The sequence below is a fragment of the Vanellus vanellus genome, assembly GCF_965231255.1.
Source record: "Vanellus vanellus genome assembly, chromosome: 13".
NCBI classification, from domain to species: domain Eukaryota; kingdom Metazoa; phylum Chordata; class Aves; order Charadriiformes; family Charadriidae; genus Vanellus; species Vanellus vanellus.
In genome coordinates, this window is record NC_138918.1 from 19,978,347 (window position 1) to 20,000,809 (window position 22,463).

A 22,463-nucleotide genomic window follows, 5' to 3' on the forward strand; every position below is an offset into this window, starting at 1 on the left:
GCTGCCGTGGCGAAGCTACATGACCTACATAGAGGGTGGAGGTGGGGTCCTTGGAGGTGTTCACGTCCCCACTGACTTGACCGAGCGATAGTCCTGCTCTGAGCGAAGGCTGGATTAGAGATCTCCAGAGAGCTCCTCCAACCAACATTTCAAGGAAGCAACACTCAACGTTGCAAGGAAGCAACGTTTCAAGCAGTCCTCCTGTACAAGCACAAAAAAATCCAAAGGCAAATGGTGCTGTCCGAGTGCCGAGGCACGTTATACAGAAGCAAATAAAAGATCACAGACACCGCGGGTCATCGCCAGGCAAGAACAAAGGTGGCAGAGCTGCCTAACAAGGGCAGTCCCACATCCCTCAGCCCTTCCCACCCCAAAGAATCCTACGGATGGACTGAGAACACTCATAAGGTACTACGGTTGGAGGCAACGTAAGCTGAGACTTTACCTCGTTCCCTCTGAGGTATACATGTCTATTTTTCCAGCGGTACCCCATGCAAAAGAAAGTGGGTCCCCCCACACGTATGGTTTAATAAGGAAGCTGGTGGCCCACTCACCCAGTGGTGGGATCTCATTTAGTCCAGCAGTTTATTCAAAAGTGCATTTACATTGGTGCCATCAAAACTCACGCTGCTGCCCTGAATTACCTGGAACTGAACTGAATCTACAGCTAGTTTCATCTTAATTCCTGAATGATGGTATTTACAGAGCCAAGGAGTTCCTTGAAATAGCCGTCTTTGTCACCTTCCCTCTGCTCCTCGGCTGCCAGCTCCTCGTACTCACTGCGCAGGAGGCTGAGGGTAGTGCTGAGAGCCTGGTCCCCCCGGTAGCGCTCCTTGCAGAAGGCCATCAGCACGCCAACTGTCTTGAGGACCTTCTCCCGAGTGTCATGCTCTGGCATGGCCAGCAGGTTGGAAACGACCACGCACCAGTCCTGCTCCACCACCGCCGGGACCAGCTTGACTTGCCGGTACTGCTGGATTTTCTCTTCCATTTGATCTCCGTGCTGCGAGTCCTCAAGCAGCATCTGTGGGGAGTGGTGGAACATGGATTAATATCCCTATCAGAGAGCAACCGCTCCCAGGAGGTGACACATCATGGGAGAGTAGGATGCACATCCCATAACACCTGCCTCGGAAGATGACTTGCAACAGAAAATGAATACAAGGTTGTGTCCTGATGCCCTGGTTGCCTGCGCATGACGTTGGTCACAGGGACTGGTTGCCCACCCTTGGAAAACTCTTGGTGACCAGGAGGTTCGGTACCACACAGTCCTGAAAGGGGACTCAAGGGGAAAGAAGTTCAGCAGAAGACCTGTAATGTCTCTAGGACTGTTGCTCTGGGCTGCCGGACAGGATCCTTCAGCACCTAACGAACATCACCACTTGGCTTCATGAAGAGGCAGATGAAGGCTTCTGCGAGGGTGGGGAACCACTCCAGCCCTGGGCAAGAGAGAGGGCAGTCCAGCTCCCACCAGAAGCGATGAGACAACCCTGTCCCCAGGGGCCGTGTGGGTCCTTGGGGGCTGCTTGAGTCCCCAAGGGTGCCCGTGATATTTTCTCCAACCCGTCCATCAGCTTGGCGATGGACACCCCCTGTCCCCTGGGCAGCTGCTGCGGGGAGTCTGGTCGTGCCGTTTTATCCCACGGATTTATGGGACGCGGCAGGGACAAGGAGGGACGATGCTGAGGAGACCTCCCCTCTCCTGGTGCCCCAGGAGAGCTGCCTGCTCAACCCCACGCAGGATTGGGGGTGAAAAGAAAAGGAGGCAGCAGAAAAAGCCCTTCAGAGCACCGACAATTTGTACGTCAGTGCAGAGAGCTGCTGATGGTAGTTTCCGATTTTCAAACCAACCCATTTGACTGTCACCCAGCCCACCCCAAACCTGCCACCCCTGCATCCCGCCAGGCACCGAGGGCTCTCCCATCTCCCCCATGAAGGCACTGGGATCGATACACGGCATTCCCAGCCCGAAGGACAGCGCAAAAATCATTGTTTTAACAGAAACCCAAGAAACTGCCAGGCCTGAGGACTGTCCCTGGCCACAGCGGAGCTGGGAACAGACAGGGCTGCCGGAGGGGCGGCCGTGAATCGTGCAGCAGGGGAACGGTTCGGGTAAAATGCCCGTGTACGCTCCCTTTCCGTGTAAGCAGACAGACAGACAGACAGACAGCAGTGTCGCACGCGAGAGCCAGCACCCGATAAAATTTCAGAGCCGCAAAAAATAATTTGTGCCTTTACAAAGTCCTCTGGAAAACAACTGTTTTGACAATGCAGACGTTGCTCTGCGGTGCCTGAAAACCAAATATTACAGCAGTAATAATCCGGAGGACAAATTGGCTGTAAACGGAGTGAAAGGGGATTTAATTTCCATTCTCTGTAGTAAGAGAAACACATGGACTAAGTAACACGCGATGGCAAGGAGAGACAGGTTTTCAACTGACATTTGCAGCAGTAATCCAAGGTATTTGAAAATAAAACACTTAGCTTTGTGGGCTTGGTTCCAGCTGGGCCCCTCCGGCAGGCGGGGGCACAGCAGCGGTGGCATGTCCCCCGGCACTTGGCTGGCGGCCAGTGGCTGGACACCGCAGCCGAGCTCACCGCAGCGCGGCACCTGTGTTCCCTACTCGTGTCCTTGCCGTTTTGTCATTTAAACACCCTCGGGTGGAAACGGTGGTGGCGGTTTAATGAAAAATAAAGGTTTAAGCTGGTTCTGAGCTCTCCCCCCGGGTGCTCGTTCCCCACAGCAGCGACCTGTGGGATGGAGGGAACTCATCCCAACAGCATGGACCAGTGCCGATGCTGAATCAGCCCCTCCTCACCCTCATCCTAATGAGGATGCTCAGTGGCCCTTTGGCTCGGCGAGGGGATGAAGGCGAGCCAGGGACCTGGCCAGGTCTTGCCCCCTCCCTCCTAGCTCCTCACCTTCTCCACAATGAGGTCGTAGAGGAGCGTCACCACACGGACGTAGAGGGTCTCCATCCCCTTCTGCCTGAAGAGGCTCCTGAGGACCTGGAGGCCGCCAAGCTTGAGGAACTGCTGCTGGGCGTAGGGGAAGTGTCTCAGCATGGAGGACAGTGCAAAGAGAGCCTGGTGGGGAGAGAGGTCAATCAGCATGGAGGCCATGGCCACCACCTCTCTTCGTGGCATCCCATGGGGACAAGAGAAATGCTCCAACCCATTTGCGTGGAGCTCCCCAGCATCTGCATTCAAGCCTCTCCTCACCAACGGGCATCTCCGACAAGCCCTCTTATCTCCTGATTCCAACCCTCCCTGGCGCTGCGAGGCTGCCTAAACTTGAGTGACTTCCACCCAAACTCCCATCTGGACTGTCACCGTGTTCCCTAGAACAATAACCCAGAGGACCCTGTGGCCAGCACCTTAACAGACCCAACACCACTGCTTCTCCTCACAGTTCATACCCACTGGTCCTCAGTACAGAGCCCAGCTATGGGCTAAGGACAGGGCAAAGTTGGGGTCCAGCACTGCTCAGCAGAGCCTGATCCCCTCGAGACGATCTGGACACATGGGGAACATCCTCTCCCTGGCACCCACACGGTTGGAGGACAAGACCATGCTGTTTCCCAGGACATGGCCCCAAAACAGCATCTGTCACGGTGCAGCATCATCCACCGCCAGCGAGAGACACTGACACGCCTGCACTTGCCTCCTGGGCCTCGAGCGGCACGGGGTTAACAACGAGGAGGCAATTAGGGGCCAACCGCTGAATTTTACACTTGTCTACTTTTGAGGACGGAGGTTTGCAGAGGGGACGGGCTGACGCTGCCTGGGGCAGGGCTGCTGCCTGAGCGGGGACCGGGATGCTCATCTGGGCACCCGCCAGTGAGCTGAGCCGGCTCCTCCGCACGCCGAGGTGGACCGCACATCCCCCGCTCTCCCTGGACAGATCCGAGCTGACAGCCATGTCTTCCCCAGTCCCATTTGTTTCTATTTTCCATCTTCCGAGTTGCCGCCAGTGAATTGGAGGATGTTTCCATCTCCGTTTTTAACCATAGGCCAAAGGATGAGGGAGGGAAGAAATGCACTTTTGGCCTCGCTGCCATGCACTGCTGGGAGCGCCGGGGCAGAAAACCCACCGGAGCGGGAGTCATGGGCTGCTGCCTTGCGTGGGAACAGGCCGGGGCACCAAGCTGTCTTAGGGATCCTGGACTGGAGAGAGATGGGAGACCATACACAGTGTGGGAACTGGAAATTAAAAGCTTCTGTCCTCCTGGAAAAGAGGGTTGAACCCTCAGAGGCTCTCATAAGGTGGTGTGTAAATGCAAACAATACTGAGCTCATCCCTCTCGCTCTTCTCCAGGGGCTGCCAGTGGGAATCGCTCAGGTTTGCTGGAAAGAAGCGTCCCGCGCCCACTGCCCAGGGGTTCAAGTGATGCTGGTGACGGCCTCTGCACACCCAGTCATACCTTCCCACCCCAAAACAAGCTCCGGATTGAGCCACAGGCACTCCCAGGAGGAATTTCTGAGCGGGGAACATCCTGTGCTGCACCTCTCTGGCCAGGACCTCCTCCCACCCATGGCCAAAAGCAAAGGGGGTCCCCAGTGTCTTTCACCCACTGGAAGACTCTTACCGTGGACTAAAGGGGAACGTGTTTGTGGGAGCTTGTTAAAACACTGGCAGCACACTGCTGTTTGCACAGCACAGTGCACTGAAGATGAATGAAAGAGCCAGTGGTTCCCTCACCCCGCTGAACCCTCTTCTTGCAGGAGGTCACCGTGTTAAACTGTGGGGCTGGGCTCTCAGGAGCAGCCAGGTAATTTCACGGCCCGTAAACAGAGGTGGCATCGCACGCTAAAGCGAGGGTAATGAGATCTCATGCTCCAGGGAGTACGGCAAGGAGGGAGGGAGGGAGGCAGTGAGGAAGCCCCTACCCCGACGGACAGTCCTGCACATTTGGCCGGGGGCTCTCGGTGCTGCTTGGCTTGCTCCAAAGCCACCGCCAAAGGCAGGACACGGGGTCGGCGCCAGCAATTAGCTCCTTCCAAACGTCAGCTCCCATGTTTGTTAGCCTCTGACAGTTATGCCTGCCACGGGGACCCCCACCTTTCCTCCCAGAGGAGCTGCGGCACTGAACCCTGTCACCCGCGGCGCTGGCAGAGCTGCTGTGCGTCCACTGCTGGCAGTGGGGGCCAGACCCACAGCGCCAGGGCTGCCAGGGGAGGTCCAGCACCCTGGGGTGCACTGGAGCCCACTCACAGTGGGAAGCAGCACAGGGTCCCACACTCACGATGTCAGTGATGCCCCAAAGAGCACTTGTATCGAGTCCAGCATGAAAACGGCTTTACCTAGAGGTGCATCCCTGCCCGCTCACCTTCTTCTTGACAGCCAGGGGTTGTTCCGTAGCCAGAATAACCAGGAGCTTCTGCAGCGCGCCCCCCTCGATTGCTTCTATCTGGACTTTGGGGTTGCTGCAGGGACAAAAGCAAACAGCAGGTCACCAACAGAGTGGGGCACGGCAGGGTGGGATGGACCCCGGGTCTGTCTGGCGCAGCACCCCGCAGCGGACAGGAAAGAGGGTCAACCCAGCCTGATCCCAGAGTGAACCACCCCTGCTCCCACCAACCATGGCTTGCCATTATGGAGAAGCTGTGAGCCCTACAGGCCGCCCCAAACACAGCACACGACCAATGCAACCTGAAGCGATGGCAGCACAGCTGGGGAAGGGCACACCAGACCGTCCACATCACCCCACCCCATACCCATCATCCCCTGGCAAGGAGCCCTCTCCTGTGTTTCCCTAGCAGCTATTAATCCTCACACTTTGTATCGCATCTATTCCTTAACAGCCTTTAATTTTGACTCTCGCTCCCCCCCCCCCCTCACCTGCTCCTCACTTTCTGTTAACGTGCGCTGATTTATTTAAACACTCCTGTGCTGCAGCTCACCTGGGGGAAGCTCCTGCTTGTCCCCGGAGCCTCTGAATTACAAACTACACCTGGTCTCACCACCCACACACCTCTCACTTTGAGCTGCTTTTCTCCAAGCACTACAAATGGCTAAATCCATCCCTCCATCTGCAAGAACCAGGCTAAAATTTCACATTTGGATGTGAACAGCTGCCCCAGGTGTGGGTAGATGCAGATGAGCCTCACACCCTGTCTGCATCGCCCCCGGGTACCAGCTGCCCAGGCAGGGGCACCTCGGCCACACGGACGCTTTCCAAACCCACTTCTAAGTACATCTTTGAAGATGGCGGAGAGGTTAGATGCTCCAGGCTCCCTCTTTGGCAGGGTTTTCACAGTCGGAGCACAACACACCGGCTGTCTACATCCCGGATCCCCGGTCTCTCACGCTCCAAGGAAGAGCTCCAGCATTTCAGCCTTTGCTTGACTTTGAAGCAGCAATTGCACTGTGGCCAGACAAAGGTCAGACATCCCTGCTACAGCATAATACCCATAGCTCTTACTGCTACCAGAAAGCTGCTGGAGCAGCCAATGCCAAGCATCATCCAAGAAATAAGGGAGACAGAGGCAGACAGGGTCATAAAAAAAACAAAAACAGAAGACAAATGGACTTGGGCAGGGAGCAGCTTTGAATTAAACCCACGGCTCCAAGAAATACAGCAAAACACTAAGCTCATCTGTGTCAGCCAAAGTGCCGGGCAACCCCTCCAGCCCTTCCTGCTCCATTCAGGCTTTGCTTCCCACACCATTAGGAGTCATGCAACGGCTCAGAGGTGGCAGATCTGGTGTGCGGGTTCCTGACTGCAATTACCAGGCTGACCTCAAGGCAGGAAAAGGGAGATTGTTGAAAGCCACCTTTGATTTCCTCTTCTGCACCCACTTGCTACAGCAAACACCCAAGCAGAGCCACGGTGCAGGCACCCTGCTGAGAGAGGGACATCTGCAACTTGCCTGGACAGGGCAGGAAGGAGAAAGAACAAACCCAGGGGCTTCAGGATCCTCCTGCAGAAGAGATTTTTCACAGCGTGGTCCACACACGCACCCACAGAACCCCATGTGCCGGCACTGCAGCAGCCTCAGCACCCCTGGGAGCAAACCAGCTTCTGGTAATGCCTGGGTCGAGGTGGGACCCGATGCACGTTCCAAGATCTATTTATCCCCCATTCTCACCATGTCAACAGGTGCAGCAGAGTCTCCTCCTGCAGCAACAGGTTATTATTTCCCACCTCAACATGGTGGGAAATGACTCGTATGGCCAACCCCCTCTTCCTGCAGAGCAGCGATGGCATCTCTGATGGCCTGAGCTCTGATTTTGGAGAGTCAGGAGTCAACGCAGGCAAACAGCATCAGCCCCAAAACCTTCAACTGCCCCCAGGCAACCCCTGGACCCAAGGCAATTTCCCCCCAGATGACAACTGCTGCTCTCACCTCCAGCCATACCCGCAGTCGCACGGACAGTCACAGCCTCTCCAGCACAGGGATGGCACGGGGATGGTGCTGCAGCCCCGCAGCATCACGGCACCCTGTCCAACCTCAGCAACTTCTCCCAGGGCAAAGATGGGAAGAGTACAGTGGTGGGATGGAGACAAACAGCTCCCAGAACAGCCAGGGGTTGGCTGAAGGCTCGTCTAACTTACCCCACCAGGTGGAAATGTGCTAAGCGTGACCCTTGCCTCAAAAGATCCAGAGATAAGTAATATCTGTCTTACAGAAGTGAATGAATTCTGCACCTCCTTTTGGTCCAGATGGTTTTATAAGCCAGGCTTGTGATTAGACTCCTTTGGGAGTCCAGAGACACAACACCCAGAAGGCAGCAAAGAAATGCAGCAGTGAGAAGCAACACACGTCCCAAAGTCACTGAAGGTGCCCTTGGTAGCAAGTTAGGCACAGACGGTGCTCGAGCTGGGATGGCTGAGCATGGCCATGCTCACCACAACAGCACAAAACCTCCTCCTGCAGAGGCTGGGCAATGCGAGCAAAGCTGCTGGGGCCATGATCAGACCCCTGCGCATCTCCAAAACCCACCCAGCCACTACAGGAGATGCACAGACGTAGTCCTCCCGCTGTGACAAGCTCTGCTGCAAACCAGGCAGGAGGAGGAAGAAGAGGTTTTTTTCCAACTCTGTTTTTCCAGCGATGACAGCTTTGGTCCCTGCCTTTGTCTGTGTACTGTTGGGCTGTGCTTGGTTCTGCTTCGAGCAGAAGGGGGAAGGCACAGGACGCAGGTTCGGCTCTGCCTGGCACATCATCAGCCATGCTGTCAGGCACGTTTTCAATGCTGGGGCTCCGTCAACAGCGCGAACAAGAGGCAAAGAAACCACAGCTGTATTTCCAGACCCCAAGGAGGAGCTGGCAACTCTTGGCACTCAGAAAATGCAATTTCTGATCCAAAAACCCAACCAAATTTCACATGCAAGTCACTCTGGGCAAAGGAGACCAGAGTGAGCACAGAACAAGCTTACAGGCAGGCACTTTTCTGAGTATAACTGCATCAAAAGGGGACTCTCCTGTGCTGGAGACCTCTTAAAGCCATTCAGGGAAAACGTTAAGTTTGGGCTATCCAAGCTCTTTTGTCACATCTATCTAAAATAAATAATACAAACTCTTACAGCAAGGGACGCAACTGAAAAACTGGTGTGCCTTTTAGTGCTTGGTTGGTCACCTGGAGGATTAGATCTAATTAAAACCTCTGAACCATGGAGTTTTTGCCAAGGAGCACCTCTAGAGGTTAGGAAGCCTGGATGGTAGGCGTGCTGCTCGCTTGTCAATGTTTCTGTTGTTTAATGTCTCTACTATCAATAGTCTGGGCTTCATGCTAACAAAAAAGCTCGTTTGAGGGTTTGGAAAACTCAGCACAGATCTGTACAAATTACACTATCAAGCCCAGGGAAAAGGAGCCTGAACAAAATAAATACAATGAGACAGACTGAGGAGCGCTCGCGTGGGAAATTCAACCTGTGCTAATCTGCTACCGGATAAGGGGGTGGTGGCACCAGCAAGGAAATTCACTGCAATGAAACTCTGAGGTTGGGACAGAGACAGCCTACGACAACATCCCGTGATGCTACAGCGACGGCAGAGATTTGGGTGTGCTCAACAGATGAGATTAACCAGCCTCAGACCTGTGTAAGGAACAGCCACAAGGCTACGAGGACTCAACACAAGTGCTGTGCTCGGGTTCAAGCCACTTTCCAAGAAAGACACCTGCGTGATAAATGCAGCCCTGCTTTGTCCTTGGAGGACCCACCCTGCCTGCAGAGCCACACCGCATCCCCCTCTAGATGTGACTCTCACCACACATCTAAGGTTCTTGGGCCTCCAAGCCTCCATCACATCCATCTCTCTCCAATTCTGTTCCTGAAGAGTAGAAAACAAGGCTGGGTACAGGCTCATCCCGATTGACCCATGCAAGAAACCGCCTGGGTGCTGGAACGGACTGGGGTTAACCGGTATGCTGCTGGTGTTCACGCTGGCCAAGATGCGTTGAGCAGAGGTGAAGAGTGCGGGGAAACCGGACAGAATCCCTACTGCCTGCAGGCGCCCACGCCATCATCACTGAGGAGCTCCTTACAAAGCTCTGTCCTTCACATAGTGGGCTTTGTTCTTGGGCAGAAGTTCCTGAACTTCTTGAGACATGGGCCATCCACCCCAGATCATGAGAGAACCTCTGAACAGCTCTGGGCACGGGCCACCAGATCCTCTTGATACGGATCCTGGAGACAATACCCTCTTTCCCACAGTGGAGTCTATGGTCTACTCTCTGTGCTTTCAAACCTCAGCCCAGGCTGATCCTCCACCCAACTCCAGATGTCCCTGCTGCCTGCTCCTCCCCACCTTTCCCAGGGACCTCCGCAGACAGGCTCCCCCAGCAGTGATGGGGCTGCCACCCACACCATCACCAGCACACCACAGCATTTAAGACGCATCCCTTCTGACCACAAGACAAACAACTTTTACGTTTCCTACTGCTGCCTCCTTCCGAAGCTCCTGGAGGTGTGACTTTGCCAAGCACAAATTTAACGTGCCACTTCATCATGCTTCCCTCTCGGTGGCTGGAGGAGGGTGACCGTACCCTTCTGCAGAGAGGTGGTGGGGGGAACAAAAGTAGGGGAGGGAAAGCCACCAGAAAACCTCCATATGAGCCTGCCTGCTGCAGTTTGCAACGGCAGAAGGAAACACTCCATTTTCTGCCAGTTTATATTTCACTGCGTTGGAGTTACAACTTCCCACGAGGGGCCAGAAATTATTACAGTCAAGGCTTGTTTGCTGGAACACCGCAAGCCTCAACAGCGCACGGAGAGGGGAGCAAAAGGAATAAAAACAAGAGCTGACGCGCTGTGATCAGCGCTACCGGAGTAAAACTGAAATGAAGCTGCCGCAGCACCTCAGCAACCAGTGACAAGTCCTGCCTTGGGCGGGTGGTGAGGGCAGAGATGGGACCCAGCATCTTCCACCAGCTGCCGGGTCGGGATGTTTGCTCCCTCTTTCTTCCATTAAAGCTCTTTGGGGAAGCAGCAAGACCTCAGCACCAGGATGGCCATCTGAAGGAGCCACCCACCAGCCTGACGGAAGCTTCCTGGAGGAGATGAGGTCTCATGAGCTGAGATCAGAGTCCTCCAAACAGCCGCTCCACACGCTGCAGCTTGTAATCCCCCACACGCTGCAATTGCCCCGCACCTTGCCGTTGGGCTGTGAGGGACCCGCTCGGGGGGCGGCTGCTGTTGCTTCCTGGACATTGGTTTTGGACACGCTGAGGAGCAGCACCAGCACGGGGGACGCAGCTGCAGCTCCTGAAAATCCAGCATGGGCTTCTCTGCCATTTTGACTGGCAAACTCATTACATGGAAGCAGCTCCCATTTTGCTAAAGAAAGGATTTTTTTAAGAGTACTATCCGTCAAGGGATACCCTTACCCTATTCCTCCTGGGATGACCCCAAGTACACATGCAGAAATTCAGGAGAGACTTTTCAAAGTTTCTCCAGACTGCACACGTGAGGGGCATGGGAAGACTGAAAAGCAGCAACACAGCCCTGAGGCAACAGCGGCTCTTGAGTTAGATGGCAACTCACAAAATTAGATTTAAATTTAAAAAAAAAAAAAAAAAGGAAAGCCAAGTGGTGCGAAGGGACCTGAGGCTCCTCAGCACAGAGCAGGGCAAGCAAGCAAACACCTTTGTTTCTACCTCTCTGGCAAGGACACACATAGAATATTTATTTCTTGGCCTGCTTGTTGTACAAACCACACGAGACCCTACAAAAAAAAAAGGGTCACCTCCTTACTCTGAGCATGCAGGCAGAGAAAGACCAAAAAGAGGGGTGAATGGGGAGTGCGAGGGAGGGGATGCTCCTGCCTGGCAGGGACAGGGTGCTGAGCACAGGGCTTCTCCTGCCCCAGCTGGAACGTGTCCCGCTGCAGCGGTGGCCGCACACCCTGCTCTGGTGACCACCGGCTGCTGAGTTATGCCAGCATCCTCCCCAGGGCACAGGAGGTAAGTCTGGAGCTCATGCTTTGATGAAAGCCCAGCGCAATGGTTAAAAGGCATGATAATCACCGGGCTAGACAGGACTTAATGGGTCTCTTCTCCCGTCAGAACCAGCGGTCTGCGATGCCGCGTGGGAAATCAAAGCCGGGATCAAAGTCTGTAAGTCTGTGAAACAGCCTAAAAAATTTAGTGTAGTCTATTTAGCTTGTGCTATAACCTGAGGATCAGAAACAGGCAGCACAGCTTACCTTGCCCTCCCCCTCCACCCATCGCCCTCCCCTGTTTTCACTCCAAAATCTGTTAACGAAGAAAATGAGAGTGCGCCAATGCTTTGCTCGCAGGAGAATGAAGTGGCTCAGAACCGAAATGTGCCTACGACGGCATTACCCTGAAACACAGCTCCAAGCCTTGCCTGGCTCCTTGTGCCTCTCAAGCCGTCACGTCTGAGTAAGAATTTGAAAAGCAATGGAAAAAGGTCATTTCTGCAAGTCCTGGAAACCAAAAGCAATACAAGCAGGGTCACACGTGAAAAGGCCAATGACTTTTTCAGAGGCCTCTGTATTTGGAGGATTTCTGACAGCTCTTGTAAGGATATTCATGTTAAAATTACCTGACAAACAACAGAGAGAGAGAGAAAACTGATCATTACGATGTCAACGTTTAAAGGTTTGACTAGGATTCAGTAATTCCAGCCCGAACTATGGCTGTAAATCTCTGCGTAAGGGCAGAAAAAAGAGGCAGGATGATCAGCAGCTCATTAATACTTGCACGATTGAATTTTAGATTGTAGGTTTAAAGGAAAAAAAAAAAAAAAAGCATTAAAATAGCCCAAGTGAAAAGTGACACACGCAGAGAATACACTTTCCTAGTGCATTCAGAGCACTGGCTACAGCATGAAGTATCCCCATCGGAAATGACTGCAGAGTAGCTGCAGCGAGCCCAGCCGGCTCCGAATCCACGACTTCCCAGGTGCGTACTGGTGGGCTATGTGTTCCCTACTTTGTTCTTAAGAAGAAGATAACTGGGAAAACTCAAGGCCAACAAATTTCATCCCCCATCCCGTCCTCTGAAACAACCACCCTGGCTCTGCTGTGGGACGCCAGCAAATTATGCTTAAGTGGTGAATCTCTTACAAAAATACATATTTAACAGAGGCTTTCCATTATTGCAGAGTCTCACACCATTGAAAAGGAGATGGGATGGGACATTTGCACACGCAATATGACATATACAGGGTAATAATAAGATAACCTCAACTGCAACAAGGCTGCCTGCAACTATTCGGAGTTCAAAGGAGGAGGGATGAAGCCCAGACACCCCCAAAGCCCCCACCGAGGTCCGCATGCAGCAGAAATGGCCTAGAAAGCCTCTCCTCTGAGCATCAGCTCAAACCCGAGTTTATCACAGACAAAGGCCTTCAGAGCTACGACTTAAGGAGATTAAAAACCACCCAGAAAAATGGAGCCCAAAGTAGTTGTGCCAATCAAAATACAGCAAAGAAGAAAGTGGGGGTGAGGGGGGGGAAACCTGACAAAAGGAAAACTAGGTTTCAATAGGCAACACAATACAACAATTTCGTATGAAAGATGTGAAGCATAAAAGCGACGTTAGATGTTCAAAAGCACAGAATATAGGAGAGACATAAAAAAAAAAAAAAACTGAGAAGATGAAAATCTCCACTTCAATGCAATGCTGCCTTCTCACTTTCTACCAAGCCAGGCAGTCATCGCAGTAGCGGGGGAGCAGCAGCATCCCTGCGAGAGCAACACGGCTCAACGTGACATAATGGATTACACAGATGCAAGTATGGGTTTTAATGAGCAATTAGGTTATTGAGTATTTGTTGCTAAGAGGAGAATAGAACTGCAGAGAATAAGTTGGAGCTGAGTACGTGGTTCTGTGATTTTGATGGGCTAATGTGATACTTAAACCGAGGGAGCGTGAGTCACCCCAGAGAGGCAGAAATAGCGTGGAAGACTGCCTGGGAAAAGCTGAGGAACCTTGGCTTGCTCCCGACCACGCATCCACATCCCAGGCACCAGCAAGAGATAGTTGAGCTTCTCATGAGCCCTGCAACGTTCCTGCTGAAAGCAGGATGGCTATAACGTCCCGTTACAGATAAGCCCCGAGTTCCCCGGGGACACAGCAACATCGGGTTGAACTGGGGAAACCTCTGCTCTCAGATACGGGATGTAAGCAGGAATTACCTAACGTGAGTTTCTGGCCCTTTGCAGTCACGAGGATTTTGAGCTGGAAGCGTAGAGCAGAGCCACCTCTTGTGGCACGGCCAGAGTCGAGAGCCATCAAGAGCCCCACGGGGAGGGGACCCGGCTCGCCGAAGCCCAGAGAGGGCACGGCTGAGGCGACTAGTGTTTTGTAACGGGAAAAAAATCAGATGAGCTGCAGTGCTGTAACGTAGCATAACAGATGGATAATTAGATTTATATGAAGAGCTGTAAAAGTAAGTAATTAAATAAAAATACAGAATAGCGAATCTGCCGGAGCGAGACACCTCGCGGAGGTACAGAAAGCGCCTGCAGCCAGGACCCGATGTCCCAGCCGCAGGGGAGCAGGCGGCAGAGCCTGGGCGCCTGTTTGGGTCAACCGAAACGAGTCGTTGCCCAAATGACTGCTCCAGAGAGGAGCAATGGGAACAGAGGGACCAAGTTGAGTTGCAGCAAAAGCCCTCTTCCTTCTCACCTCTCCCCGGAGCAGAGTAGAAGAGTGACTACCAGCTCTGGACAATAAAATCTTAGGTGGCATAACAAAATCAACCACACCAGATTGTGCTGCTGAACGCACACAAACAACAAACCAACAGGCGGTATTTATAGCCGTAGAAAAAAAGGTACCGTGAAAACGGGCTGGAGATTAGCACAGGGTAACAAAGCGAGCCCAGACAGGAATCCCACTGTCCTGGTACGTGTGAGACTCCCCAGGACACCCCCCTGGAGCCCCTCTCTTCTCCTGACCCTCTGCTTCATCAGCTCTGAGCTTTATTTTGGTGCCAGCACACACCCCCAGCTATGCGAACATCAGTGCTGACAGCTGGGTGACTTGCTTTGGAGGGGGCTGTTGTGCATCTGAAGCTCCCACCGATGCCGGGGCAAGTGGAGGGGTACAGCTCCTCAAGAGCCTCAGATACCAGCTCAGCTTCAATGAGTTTAATCAAAGACCCACAAACCGTTTTATGATTAAAAAGCAAAAGTTTTTTTGATTCTCGGGGCTATCACGGTCACCCTGTCAGCACAGAGGCAGAGGAACCCGCAGAGGAAAGAGTATGAAACAGCCCCATCAAGGCTAGCCCATCTTCTCTGTTCTCCTGACGGTGAAGGATGGGCCCGTGCGGTCCACTCTGGAGGGTCTGTCAGCCCGTTGTGATTTAAGGGCTGCGCGGGGTGACTCATGCTCTGTCTGCGACAACCAAGGGAACTGCGTGAGCTCTCTTCCAGCACGTGTGGAATGACTGATCCTTCCGGGTAGGTATGAGCAAGTGCTCCACAGTGCATGGAGAAGGACATCACAGAACTCCTCCAGTGCTCTATCACCCAAACCGATGTTTTATTTCGAGGCGTAAATCAACCTTAAGGCTCTATGTGCCACGCTTACAAAACACTCCCTGTGCATTTCTGAAAGGCGGTTATTTTACCATAGGTCAAATGCGTAGCAGCGCCTAAGGATGGGGTCTATTTCATCAGCGTTAATAAAAAGTGAGCGGTTCTCTAAGAGTGCAAGCAGAACTCATTTATTTCCCTGCCATTTTAGCCATAGCCCACAAAAATTGTGTTGATTTCTTTTCAAAAATCACAACACAGCCAGGAACAAGGAACAAATACTGCAGGATTAATACCACGTCCTTGAGCTCATCCAGTGTTTTTCATCCCAGAGAATTCAAAGCACTCCCTGATTTATAGACAGGGAAACTGAAGCACTCCCCGGAGCATCGGCAGCCGTACCAGGGCTCGAGTATGAGTGCTGGGCTCCTGCCTCCCCGCTCCTCCCCTTCTTCACACTCCTTTTCTCTGCACACCTCCAGCCTCCTGGCTCCAAAACTGAACTGGCCTCAGATGGTGGCAAACACAGAGTGCCCAAGGTCTTTGCTGCTGCTGCAGGAGCCCTGAACAAGACCCTTCTGCGACAGGAACTCGCAGTGGGGCAGCTTTGCACAGAAGCATCCCTGCAAGGTCTGCCCTGTGGCACTGAGCATAATTCAAGGCATGCAAAGTTACTCAAATATTCCAACAAAACCCATTCATGTGCCTTAGGTATCATGAAAACACTGCAAAAAGCTGTCTGAAAGCTCCGCAAGAAGGAAGCCTTAGTGCTAACCGCTGGGCTCCTACCACTTCGGCTTATATTCTCGAGCGGCAGCGAGTGTCTATCTAACTCATCCCACTAATAATCTTGAGAAACGGTAAAAGGTGGCCTGAGGCTAAGACCTTCGATTGTTATTCGTTTTATTTGTTTGCCTGCTCATTTGAGCCGCTTTTTCTTTAAGACAAGTGCTAATAAGAAAGCCTTTGCCTGGCGCGTCCCTGTTGGGAATGCCAGCGGAGCGCAGGCACTCTCCAGCTCTTCCACGAGACACAAAGCGAAGTGTGAGAACAGGCACTTCACTTCTCTCTCTTCCAGCAGCATCTTTGCGATGCTCTGTCCTATTTTAACCCTGCCATCTGTTCTGCAACTCTCTGCGTTCCTCCCGTAACCGAGGAAGGCAGCACATTACATCGAGCAAATCTTTCTATCATCTCCCACCCCTTTTGCTTACGGACGTGCCCCGGAGCACCCCCGGGCACCACGACGGAAGGTATTGCTCTTAAACAACTGATCCACTCATCGCTTACGAGCCTCATCTCAAACCACCCCGCTCCTCTCCAGGCGAGGGAAGATGCTGGATCACAGGGAGAATCACACCCACTACAATGTCATGTTTTAAACTCTGGCTGTTCCTAGTCCCACTGGGTTTAACAGTGCTATTAGAATCATTTTAGACTAGAAAAGTACATTTGTTTCACTGAGTCATGATTCAAAAACGAGACTTTGCTCCATTTACAAAAGCAAATCACCATCTCGCAAATGCCAAGCGCAGATTTCAGCTCCAAAAGCGAAGCCTGGGGAACGCTTCCAGCCACAGAGAGAACGGAAAAGCTGCATCTGCAAAAGCTGGGAAACCTTTTTTTTTTTCTTTATCTGGTTTTCATAAACAGAAAGCATGACCTGTGGAACACCAACTCCTGGAGAAATCTAACTGACTCATTCTGCATCAGGCGACTTAATCACGCATTAATAGAGGGGAGAGCGACAGCAGGAGTGCCGCCATGGGACCAGGGACCACGATGCTGCAACGCAACCCACAGACGATTCAAGCCAGTTCCTGGGTGGGAAGCCCTCAAGGAAAACTTGGGAGTCACAGAAAGCACCAGCAATTCTTTCTGCTTTCTGATTCATCCCTACTCAAACACCCACATGCCACGGCAGAGGAGGCTGAAACTGCCACATTTAGGATGACATTTTAAAAATCAAGGTTGTGCTGCTGATGGTCATTAAAAATCCAACAGCATTTTTCAGAAACAAGTGGGTACCCGCACTGGTGTCCCTACCAAATATCAGCACAGCAGTAATTTTTCTAGCAGCTTCAGTTAAAAGATAAAGGAAAATTGCACCCACCTATAATTACTGTTATTACCGTTGTTGTTTTTTAAACATTCGCTAGGTAACTTTATATTTTCTAAATACAAAAATAAGACGGAAACATTTCCCCAAACCTTTCTAAGTGTCAGATTCATCTCACTTAACATTAGACACCTAAAATTAAGCCATCTGGCTCAGACGAGCTGCCTGGGCTCCCTCAGTAACATGTTCCAACCTGTGGTCTGCACACCCCTGGAGACCCAACCACCCTTTCTGTATTTCTACCAGACTTGCCCGGGCTAATCCAGAAAGGCTAGTCTACGGTCTGAGGCCTTGGATTCGCTCTAGAGGGGGCTGCATCTGTTTTGAAAAGCATCTGAGGAATTCACGGTTACCGGCAGCAAGCAGAAATGATGATTCGCCCCGTGGGAGGTGGGGCTGTCTTTCCCTCCTGTCTTACGATGGGACGATTTGACTTTTGGAGACGTCTCTCTCCGCTGGTTGGAGATGAAGCCTGGATAGGTAGCTCAGGTGGACCCTCATAAAGGTAGACTGAAGCTAGGTGATGTGGATCCCATCTTCAGAGAGAGGGTGAACGAAACACCTACGAGTGCCTGAATCAAGCTGTCAAGGAGTTCAAATGACCAAGCTAGCTAACAAAACACATTACTAATGCAAGGAATATATAAGAAACAAAGCCACAGCAGGTACCACAGCCAAACTGGATGCTCGGAAACGGCTGGAGCAAGGAGAGGAAGCATGTTCAGAAGATTCATTTTGCATAAAAGATGCAGTGGAGTAAGATAATTATGCAAGGAGAGGGAAATTTCAGCAGTGTGTCCTACATCACTGACGGATGGAGAGAATGGATACCTCGACAAAGAAAGCCGACGTGCCAATTAAGTTTTAATGACCCTAAAGGCAAAGAGAAAAAGCCCTCATCTGCTACGGTGGAGGAAGGAGCCAAGAGACAGACTTAGATTGGCAATGAAATGGTTAGGAAAAAACAGAAAGATCTTTAGATGAACATTGTCTCTGTAACGGGGAGCAGCGATAGGGGCATCAGAGGTAGGTTCTTCGAGGCAGAAGATACGGGATTAATCACCAGGGTAGAAGAAAGCTGTGAGAGTGGTTGCGGAAGACGAGATGCCTGGATTCAGAAACAGCTTGAACATGAAGGGTGAAGGAGGAAGCGGGGTGCAATTTATTCAACGCTCTGGAACTGTGGAAAGACATACGCTACGCAAATGTTAGCTGTGATGATCACTTCCCACTGCTAGACTTCGTTAAGAGAGGACGGGAAGGTGACACAACCAGAAGTTCACACATGTGCTGCGAAGGCGCAGGAGGAGAGAAGACTTGCCAGTAATTGCTGGGATGTAAAACCCCAGTCGATCGCAGCCTAGTAAACAAATCTGGGTCTGCGTTCCCACCTGCTTTGTACTGAGGAAGAGAGGGAAGCCACTGCCCAATGGGTCTGCTGAGGGCATGGTGTACACCGCTGGGTGGTCTGTCTGCCCCAGGGGTGACGGGGTGCTGTCTCTGCCTTCAGAAGCTGTAGATGCTTAAGGAAATCACTTCAAAAACTAATGGTCCTAAACTGGTGCTCTCTGCCCGGATGGCCCTTTGTGAACCCACACAGGAGCACCCTGCGCTGAGCTGCGCTGGTGTAGAACATCTCCTTGCCAACATCCATCAGCTCAGCACACAGCAGTCAGACTGATTTCAGGACGTTTACACAAAGGAGGTTGCCACGGCCTCCAGCTGAGTACACAAACTCTACGAGATGAGAAGCTCTGCGCTAATGACTAATGACACAAGTGCATCATCCTCCCATGGCCATCCCCTGGAGTGTGAAGCGCTGGCCTCCTTCCCAAGCGGAGCTGCTATTACCTCCCACAGACAATATCCACTACTGATTTGTGACAATGAGATCAGCATCCACAAACGTCCTGCCTTCTCCTGTCCTTACTTACAGCCTTCCCTCTCTGCTCCCCCCAGCAGCAAGGACACCAGCTTGCCACCAGTCTGAGGAGGCTCAGTACAGCTCTTCGTCCTCCCCCACCATCTGGGCTGGCTCTTCACCTTACCCCAGAGCTGATGGCATCAGGTGGTGCCAGCACAGCAAGGTGCAACAATCCCCAGGCTGGGCAATGCAGAGGTCAAAAGGTATTGTGGGTGACGTGACCTGTCTGAGCAGCTCTCTGGAAACAGTCACCACACAGAGAATCAGTCATCACACTGACCTACCTCCTTCCTATTCTTCTTCTGCCTATTGTGCAAAAGCAAGAAAAAAATTCTCAGTTTGATCTCAATTGATCAACTTGAAATTCAGCAATGTATGTCATCTGCTCTGCCCCAGGAGGGCACACTGGACAACAAGAGCCAGAGACAAACTGATTATCATGTTGGGAAATAGGACTTCATAGAATCACAGAATGGTTTAGGTTGGAAGGGACATTAAAGACCATCCAGTTCCACCCCCCTACCCTGGGCAGGGACACCTCCCACCAGCCCAGGTTGCTCCAAGCCCCGTCCAACCTGGCCTTGAACACCTCCAGGGATGGGGCAGCCACAGCTTCTCGGGGCAACCTGCGCCAGGAGCTCACCACCTTCACAGGGAAACATTTCTTCCTAATATCTAACTTAAATCTCCCCTCTTCCAGTTTGAAGCCAAGCCATTACTCAGATACATTTTGTTTAAGTCCATCCTGAAGAACAATGATGTTTAGTTCAAATTCTCTCTCTTTTGTGTGCCTTCTCTGTAAATTCCCCAAATGCAACACAAATCTTCTAGCACAGGATGAATCTGGGCAAGTTCCCGGTCCTCAAACGCTCATTCATGTTTATGTCCTTCACGCTGCGCTGTGACAGCACGCATCGCATAATGCCTCGGACAATCTGGGTCCACATATTTATGGCAGTGGACCTCCGTGTTTCACGGCACAAATCCGGGGACCTACAGCCGACTGAGGACACATTACTCGGTCTGAAATGTAGGCCACAAAGCTACTTTAGTTCTGCTTTTGCTTGTAAATCAGGGGCTTACATATGTAATTGGCCTAACCGTAAGAGCAAACAACAGCAGTGGTAGCACAGTGCCAGCAATTATTCATGCCTATAATAAATGCCTGTAAAATTGAAAGCCAGCCTTTAGAAATCTGGCTCCTTACCGCACACACAAAAAAAACCCCAAAAACTCATTTGCAGGGTTTGGCCGGTGGAGGTTTTCATTTGTGCAGGAGAGACTGGGGGGGGGGGTACAGTTGTTTTTTTTTTTCATTCTATAAAAGCACCACTCATGCCTATGTTTAGGTCACAGATTATTTTGGCTACATTTCAGGGTTTTGGAATAGACCCAGTGACAGGCACGGAGGACAAATCTGCCCCACGTATTAACAGAGTAGGCCTTTGGGAACAGGCGCAGCGGGAAACATGCGGGAAACAGTACATTTTTTACAGACAGCCCTTCTTCCCTGCCTCTGCTGAGCCAGAAGCGAGCCTGTGGATGAGCTGTCATCCCTGGAGATGACGTACAACCACCGGCCCTACCACTTCTGGGCAAATGACCACGTGGCGCTATTGAGTGGGAGAGCAGAGATGCTGACCCGGTGTCTTGGACAGGTCCAACTAGTTAAGGATGGCATCCGTGCTGGTAAATCACTCCTTTGGGCCGAGCCGCAAATAGCAGGCTGCCTCTCTTTGCCCTCTTCCACCAACTGTGGCCACGTCTCACCTCAACAGGGCAACGCGGCCGTCCTAGGACTTGCAGGATGAAAGGTGTGATGAGATCATTCTTTTTGCTACACGTGTTTCTCATTCACACCACCACAGCAACCCCTATAAAACTCTTTTAGCACATTGCTGAAAATCAACATGGTCTTCCTTGATGGTAAAGACCCTAATGGCAACAAAAGTCTGCCCACTGGGTGGTCCTCACAAGCCAGCAGACACCACTCTGCTGAGATACTATCAATTTTAGTCCTTGAATTGCTTCGGCAATTAGCAAGGCTGAAAGGTGTTAACACAGTGAGCAATCAGAGAGAGAATGGAGTGACTATCAGGGAGCAGACCTGCAGCCTGACGTGCTGGAAGGCACCACACAGACATGGGCGACTACCAAACACCCCTTCACACAGCAAACAGGCACGTCAGCACGCCACTGGCACAGCATTCATCCCAATGCCCTAAAAAGCAATGCATCAAGTCTTCTCCTTGGTCCCCACTGAGTGAAACACACAGGCACCTATCACAAGATCTTCCAGGTGCCCTTCCATGCGCACCTCCTCATGCACCCATCGGCCAAGGGCTTCAGGGTGCGTGGTGCAGTGGCTTTGCTGGTCTCACGTTCCTCCAGCATCACGTCAGCCCTTTGCTTCCTCAGCACTCGCTGGGCAGCAGCAGATTTCTCCCACTCCAGCAGCAACTTGGAGCATGACAGTAGCAGAGGGACCTTTGACATGCTTTGGACCTCCAAGGTCAGAAGGTCTGAGGGACCGACAGACTTCCTTAACCACGAATCAACTGTTTTATATTCTCCTTTGGCATTTCTGGTTGTTTTTCTCCTGCTTTAAGCAGTGGTTGAGCATGAATGAGAAGAGCTCCGTAAGGACCGCTGCCCCTCTCTTCTCTATGTAAAGCTTCCCTCTTCAGAAATTTTCTGTAACTACCAAGTTTTAGTATCTTCTGAAGGAAACCACATTCATCACAGTTCAGAAGGGACCTTTTGGCCCAATCCCCACTAGAAAAACTGCCAAACTGATCCTCCCATCTCACAATTAACAGTGACAGAGACTTTGCCATACCGGGCAATGCGGTGCTGCTATGACAACAGGAACGGGAGACTCGTTAAGGGACTCATCGAGAGGGATAACGAGCAATCACAGCTCTCAGAGAAGGCAGAAATCAATGAGAGCTGTTGATATTGCAACATTTTGCTGGATCGGGCCAGGTATTCGGTGAGCTTTGAGAGGTTGACTCGCATTGTTAGGGCATGGTGGCTGCGAGTACAACTTCTGAGGACAGGCAAATTCCTGGGGAGTAGAGATGAATATTCATGAAGGAACTCAGTTTGGGAAAGGAAATGAATCAAGTGTGACAAATGCCGCCTATTAGGAAAAGAGGGTGGCGTCTATTTTTAGTGGAGTTAAGCAAACATTAAAGCTCACTCTCTAAGAACTCCAAATAATACCATTCGCTGGCTCTGCCTCTCCATCGCCAGATAAGAATTTAGCGGCACGTTGCCACCAGCCAAAACCCGCTCGCCTGAACATAAGTTTTCCGATTTAGCCCCCGTATGTGTTTTATAAAAATAAAAGTTTTAATCTCTAATCTGCATAGGAAGATGTGATGGTTTCCACCAGGATTTATTTTTCCCCCTCCCCCCTCCAGAATCATAAGGCTTGAAGGAACCTTTTTAAGACGGAAG

At 51.7% G+C, this 22,463-nt stretch overlaps 1 protein-coding gene across 2 annotated transcripts in view; it reads right to left on the reverse strand.

Moving 5' to 3' along the window:
• Positions 1–577: 577 nt before the first annotated feature.
• The window catches only part of SIL1 (SIL1 nucleotide exchange factor), a 98,879-nt gene continuing 76,993 nt past the window's right edge, over positions 578–22,463 (reverse strand). For both annotated transcript variants that reach the window (XM_082489867.1, XM_082489868.1), the window contains exons 9-11: positions 5,331–5,427; positions 2,923–3,087; positions 578–1,024 (exon numbers count right to left, since the gene is read on the reverse strand). In XM_082489867.1, the coding sequence (XP_082345993.1) occupies positions 674–1,024; positions 2,923–3,087; positions 5,331–5,427 (613 nt within the window). In that variant the 3' untranslated portion in view covers positions 578–673. The remainder of the gene's footprint in view (positions 1,025–2,922; positions 3,088–5,330; positions 5,428–22,463) is intronic.